This window comes from Lemur catta, chromosome 3 (genome assembly GCF_020740605.2).
Source record: "Lemur catta isolate mLemCat1 chromosome 3, mLemCat1.pri, whole genome shotgun sequence".
NCBI classification, from domain to species: Eukaryota; Metazoa; Chordata; class Mammalia; order Primates; family Lemuridae; genus Lemur; species Lemur catta.
This window is the reverse complement of record NC_059130.1, coordinates 113,057,797-113,063,899: the sequence shown is the minus strand read 5'-3', so window position 1 is coordinate 113,063,899 and position 6,103 is coordinate 113,057,797. Positions and strand designations below refer to the sequence as shown.

Below are 6,103 nucleotides of genomic sequence, written 5' to 3'. Positions count from 1 at the left end.
GTAGGTGAATAGATACGGCTGGATAAAAGGCTGGAAAAGCAGATGATCTACCAAGCCTTGAATGCCTGGGGCTGGTGGACAACCGGGAGCCACTGATGGTTCAGAGGCAGAGGAGTGACATGAAAACCAAGCTGTGGGGAAAGGAAGCTGGCATCCGTGGACACAGTGGAGGTGATGAAGGATGGGGGTCCTGATACTCTCTTAGCTCTGTTGTAGAACTTGCTAGTGTGGAACCCATCAAACCCGGAGAGGCAAGCTATGAAACGTCTAGGTAACAGTGTCCCCTTCCCAGCCTTGTGGCCCCCTTACCTCCACGCATTCAATGAATTAATACTAATCACTCACAACAGTGGCCTGGCAAATGCCACGTGCTTAATAAATGTTAGCTATCATTACGACTATCATTCATTCATCCGCAGAACAAAAATGCCTGTTTTGGACTAGGCATTACTTGCGCACGTTCACACATGCTAACTTATTCAATCCCTGCCACAACCAACCTGCCAGGGAAGTGTCACTGTTCCATTTGACAAAGGCAGAGACTGAGGCTGTGACATTTATCAGCACTTTGTAGATTTTAATGTGCACACGAATCACCTGGGGGTCTTGTTAGCCTATAGGTACTGATTCAGCAGGTCTTGGGGCAGGGCCAGGATTCTGCATTTGCAACAAGACCCCTGCTGCTGCCGCACTGCCCGTAGGCCACCCTGAGCAGCAAGGCTCTGAAACAGACCCCCTGCTGCTGAGCGGCAGAGCAAGTGTCTGTATAGGGACCTCTGACTTCCAGGTCAGGGTTCTCCTTTCCTTTTTCAGTCCTTTTCACAAGTCTGCTGCTGGGAATTAAGTGATTGTACTATAGACACACACACGCGCGCAAACAGAATCTAGACAGACCGCTTGATTCATGCATTGAACATTTACTGAGCCCTGGGACAGCAAAGGATAAGAGCTGGTCTGTGGCCAAAGGACTCACAGCCCGGTTTTGTGGGTGCGGACAAGGGTCGCAACAGGCTGCACTGGGGTCTTGGTCCCAAGTCCCAATTTTCACTTTTGTCAGGAAGCTATGCAACTGTGAGGTCACCAGGTACTTGTCCCGTTGGTACCTTAAATCCATCATGTCCAGGATGTGACTTCTCTCCATCCTGCCCAGACAGCTCCTTCCTGTGTTTCCTGTTGCTGCAGCGGCACCATGGTCATGAGGCCTTTGGAGATCTCTCAGCCACCCACTGAAAGTGCGAGAGGACCCATTGCACCAGCCGCGTAGCCTGAACAGGATGGACACCAGAGGGCGCCTCAGGACCACTTTTCCCAGCACCCGCGGCCACCCGCTTCCCCCACACAAGCCGCTTCTGCTTTCAGACGTGGTCTCCTGATGCTTCTTCGCCAAGGATTTGAGTCGGTTACAGCAGCAGAGTGCACATATCTGCCCCTGTCCCCAACTTTCTTTTCCTAGCACAGAGTTTTTTCACCTTTTAAAGGTCATGACTATGCACCCCTTTGATTTCTTCGGGCTCTTTCCTGTCCCCTCGAAGTCCTGAATGTCGCACCCAGGCCATGAAGAGGAAGAAGGGAGTGAACGGTTATCTAGTGTCCGCTGAGAGCTTGCCCTGTGCAACGCATTTGCAGGCGCTTCGTCTCACTGAGTGGCTCGTCCACTGTCACACGTAAGACTTCATCAGCATGAACAGATAACGGAGACGTCACATCTGCATTTAGAAGTGAAGTCTGCGGAGCCATATTGCTTCCAGATGGGCTGCCTTCCTCCTGCTGGGAGTCCCTGGTGTGCTACACGTTCCATGGCTGCAGAGTCAGGAGGTGGGAGTCGGCCCACGATGTGGAGCTCTTTCCCCCTTTTCTCCCTGGATCAGGAGGCTGCCCCAGCTGTGTCCTCACAGTGGCCTGCCCTGGGCACCTTGGTCTTCCCAAGGTGACAACTATCGGGTCTGGTGAACGTGGCCACACCAGGACGTGAAGAAACGAAGGGCCTGGGAGTGAGGCGTCCCCTCGGGCATTTCTGGCCCCCAGATGCCTGTCTGTCAGTGAAGGGGTTTGGACGAGATGATGTGAAACTGCTTGTCACTCTTAGCCCGTCTTTGCCCGTGGTGGGGATTTGAGGCCTGATGACACAGTGGGGACAATATTTTTAGGTTGGTATTTTTCATGCTTCTCACATGAAGCCATATGGCTAAAATTACTCCTTCCAGAGATTGCCATTGTTATCTTGGATAAGATTGTATTACAGAATGTTCGAAAAGGAGAAGCACAAAAACTTTCTGTCGTGGGAAATTAAAAGGACTTCACGTTGGGATCGCAGACGGAGCTGCCCACGCCGGCTTTGTTCCCACCGTGTTCCAGCACTTAGCATGTCCCTGGCACATGGTAGGTGCTCAGAAAAAGTTAATGAATGAAAGAATAAATGAAACTGAGGCCTAACTAAATCCTAGAGTGATAGAATCTGAGAATCAAAGCGTATTAGAACTATAGGAAAACATATTCACTTATTGAGAAGAGGGCATGGAGGTCCCAGGAGTTTGCTACGGCGTCTTCTGGCTGCCACAGGGTGCCAGGCCCCTGGGGCAGGGCTCCTCCTCCGAGGAGAAGGTGTAGCCTGGGAGGCTGGGGATGGTCCAGGCCGTGTCTGCAAGCTCTCAGGGAGGGATGGCTTTGCAGGAAAGGAATTTTCCAGAGGGAGGGCCTTGCCTGGGACCACAGCAGCCTGAGGCGGGGCCCCGGGGGCGGCAGGGAGGAGGCCCAGCATGGCCCTAGCAGGGTGGGGTGGGCCCGGTGCACAGCTTGTTGGGGTAATGGGCGTATTTGCGGTCGTAGGTGCCCAGGTTCTGTCGAAAGCACAGGGCAGCCCTCTTGTCACACTCGCAGGTCTGCTGCTGGCAGGCGGTTTTGCCGGCTGGGTGGGACAAAGTGAGTCAGGGACCGTGGGGGGTTCAGGACTCTCAGACACAGACAGGACAGCTCCTGGCTGCTCTGGGGTCCATGTTCCCAGCCCTGTGGGATGGCGGCCATGCTCACGGTGTTTCAGGGACGGTGAGAGGCAAGGGCAGGGCATGCTGGAAGTCTGCCCTCACTGTCGCTCCTTCCCCTCCCAACCCCACCCTGACTGCCCTTAGCCCTCTGCCACCCCAGGGAGGCCACTTGGTTCACTGGCTCTCACCTGCCCCCAGCCCTGGAGGGTTTCTAGGCAACTCCCTCCCAGGTGTGGTGCATTGCTGATGGTGGGTTATGGCCATCAAGCAGAGGAAAGCTACGAGACGACAGCAGTCCCATCCGGATGGCCTGTGTGTGCCCCAGGGTGGCTTGCACCCAGGCTGGAGGCCACTGGGACCAAAGCTGGGGCCTGCTCAGGGTCCTCTGCCTGTCCCCATCACAGTGCATAGAGCCCCTTTTCCTGCCCACGCCCAGTCTGGGAGTCAGACGTCCACCCTGACCCGCCAGCGTCAGCCCTGCAGGGCACGGGGCCCAGGGCTTCTCCTCCTCCCTCGGCTGCAGCTGCCTCTGTTTGCCCAGAGTGGCTCTGGCTCCCCTCCGTCCCCAAGACTGCCTCCCACAGCTCGGCCCGCATGAGGGTTCTGCCCATGCCCACTGTTTTAGCAAAACTGAGAGTGGGAAGGGGCTTGACTCCGGTCAGTCAGCCTCCTTCGGGGGGCAGGGCGGGGGGGCAGTTCTTGCCAGGAGCCAGAAGGAGCCGGGGAAATGGTGTGATCTACTCCCTTTTACAGACAAGGAAGCAGAGGCTTTCCCGAGGTCACGTCAGGTGTCCAGAGTCACATGGCAGGTAAAGGCAAAGCCTCGAGTAGAGTCCAGACCTTGTGTCCCCACCCACCTGGGTCCTCCCTCACTTATCCTGACAAGTGGCCACCTGGCCTCGCATGAACCCCCGGATGCAGGAGCTCACTGCCTGATGCGGCTGCACTGCCGAGTGGTGGCTGCAGGAGAAGCTCCGAGCCAGCTCTGCTTGGTGGCTCTGGTCCTGCCCCTGCCCCGCCCCCAGGACACACCTTGCAGGTCTGAGCTGAGTCTTCTGCACTGACCTTCCAGGTCCTTCTGCTGCACCCCACGACTGCCAGGCCCTGCCCTCCTTCCAGGCTGTGCCGCTGTGCCTGGCGTTGTGGCAGGAGGGCCTGGCTCTCAGATCTGGGTCCCTCCACGCTCACTTGGCTTAGGCTGCGTCCCGGGCCAGGGACTGGAGGACAGCTAATCCGTCTGAATGGACATTGGACGTGGTGAAGTTGAGCGCATGGACCCAGCCTGACAGCCCCAGTGGGGGACTCAGCCTTTGGGAACAGGGTCTGCTGTCCCAAATCAAAGCCCCAGCCTGCTGTGAGCGACCTCACCTTCAGCTCCTGCCCAGGCCCTGGGAGCGTGTGTGAGTTCAGCTCCTCCGGCCTGGCTCAGACCTGCCGGCTCTGTTCCTGTCACCCGAGGCTGGAGCTGGGAGCGTCTCTGGGTGGGGAGGAAGCGCCTGGGGCCGAGGTATGAGCCTGGGGTCCCGGTGAGCTTCTGGGCCTCCCCACTATTACGTGGTGACAGGAAACCCCACGCCTCAGCCCAGGCTCTGGCCCCCGTGAGGCCCGAAGTCACCATCAGGAGGAGGTTCCTGTCTCAAGCTGTCCCCCAGGTGTCTGGGTCACTCCCGGGCTGTCCACTTACCGCAGAAGATGCTGTGCCCGCTGGCAGAGAAGAGGTACTTCTCCAGCTTGGGCTCACAGCCCAGCTTCTCCAGACGCCCGTAGCAGCAGTCGTGGGCGTGGCAGCACCTGCAAGGGTCACGGTCGGCCTGGAGGGGCCTGTGAGCCCGGCTGGGCAGGACCAGGGCTGCTGGGGGCCCAGACGACCTCAAAGGAAGCCAGCCCCCCCTTTCTAGGTGCTCCAGACCCTCCCTCCTCCCAGGGGCTGCCCCTGGCTCCTCCGCCCAGAGGGGTCCCCTGCCGCCACCTCCTCACCAGTCCGTGGGGTCCACCGGCCAGTGGGAGCCGCCGATGCCGCAGTAGCAGCCGTAGTCATTGTACTGCAGCGCCGACTTCCCTGTCATCCTCTCGATCATCACCCCGAACTGGACCAGGTTCCCGCCGGCCAGGGCCACTGCGGAGGGAAGGCCGGGACTGCCAGACCCTCAGCGCCCCCACCCTCTGCAGCCAGCGCTCCTACATCCTCTTAAATCCTATCCCAGATTCCAGCGTCTTTCCAACTGTGCAGGTGGACTCGCCCCCCACAGTGCAGCCCTCTCACATCAGCAGTGGTGATAAGTCACAACATTGCCGATGACACTGTTGCATCAGAACCACCCCCACCACCACCTCCCAGAGTGTCACTCATTGGGCCCTTCTGGGGGCTTCACCAGCTCCACCCAGGAGCACTGTGTCCCCCCACTCTCATCGGAGGCCACCACACGTTTGCTAACCACCTTGGCTGACTTCCCCAACGTCCCCTGGGCCCTCCTGATTTGGCAGTGGGGCCAGTTCCTGCCCACCGAGGCAGGCTGGAACCAAAACTGGAAGTGAGGGTGGGGAGGGAGCCACAGGTGAGCCCAGGGGATCCGCCAGCCCCGTCCCCCACCCCCACCCTGCACGGGCTGCATCTCCTCCCCCTCTGCCCTCCCTCCTGCCACTGCTGGCTGGGGCAGGACTGGCCTGAGGACCACCCTGGTGGCAGAAAGGTGATGGCCTCCAGCGTCTGGCACCCACCACACCCTCTGCAGGGCCAGGCCCAGGGGCATCCTGGGGAAGGCCAAGGTCACGTAGGTCACTTACCCAGGAGGCAAAGGAAGGTGAGGACAGGGGGAGGCTTCATCCTGGGGGGAGGTGAGAGGGGCAGAGGAGCCAGCAGGGGAAAGCAGCAGGGGCACCTCTGATCTCAGGGCACCTCCCAAGTAGTTAAATACCCAGGTCCTGTCCACTCCCCGTCATTAACCCCTGAGTGCCCAGTGATGCAACGATCCTGCCAGGTCTGACACTTTGGCCCGGTCCCCAGAGGAGGGGCCAGCTGGGGCCTGTGGGCTCTGCTTCCGGGTGGTGCCGGGGTCGGGGGCAGCCGTGTGGCTCGCTTCCCGTGACTGAGCTGCGAGCCAGGGGCCGTGTGGCTGCTTTTC

The 6,103-nt window shown here is 59.1% G+C and overlaps 1 protein-coding gene across 1 annotated transcript; it reads right to left on the bottom strand.

Annotated features, from left to right (window-relative positions):
- Positions 1 to 2,762: 2,762 nt before the first annotated feature.
- PLA2G2E (phospholipase A2 group IIE) lies at positions 2,763 to 5,805 on the bottom strand. The gene is made up of 4 exons (XM_045546470.1): positions 5,766 to 5,805; positions 4,959 to 5,097; positions 4,666 to 4,772; positions 2,763 to 2,905 (listed from the first exon to the last, which is right to left on the bottom strand). Exons 1-4 carry the CDS (start codon positions 5,803 to 5,805, stop codon positions 2,763 to 2,765), a joined length of 429 nt encoding a protein of 142 aa, XP_045402426.1.
- Between the last annotated feature and the right edge of the window lie 298 nt (positions 5,806 to 6,103).

Coding starts and splice junctions, on each gene's coding strand:
- PLA2G2E (XM_045546470.1), bottom strand. CDS start 5,805: ATGAAGCCTCCCCCTGTCCTCACCTTCCTTTGCCTCCTGG. Junction 5,098..5,765: donor CACCTTCCTTTGCCTCCTGG/GTAAGTGACCTA, acceptor TTCCCTCCGCAG/TGGCCCTGGCCGGCGGGAAC. Junction 4,773..4,958: donor CCGGTGGACCCCACGGACTG/GTGAGGAGGTGG, acceptor TGACCCTTGCAG/GTGCTGCCACGCCCACGACT.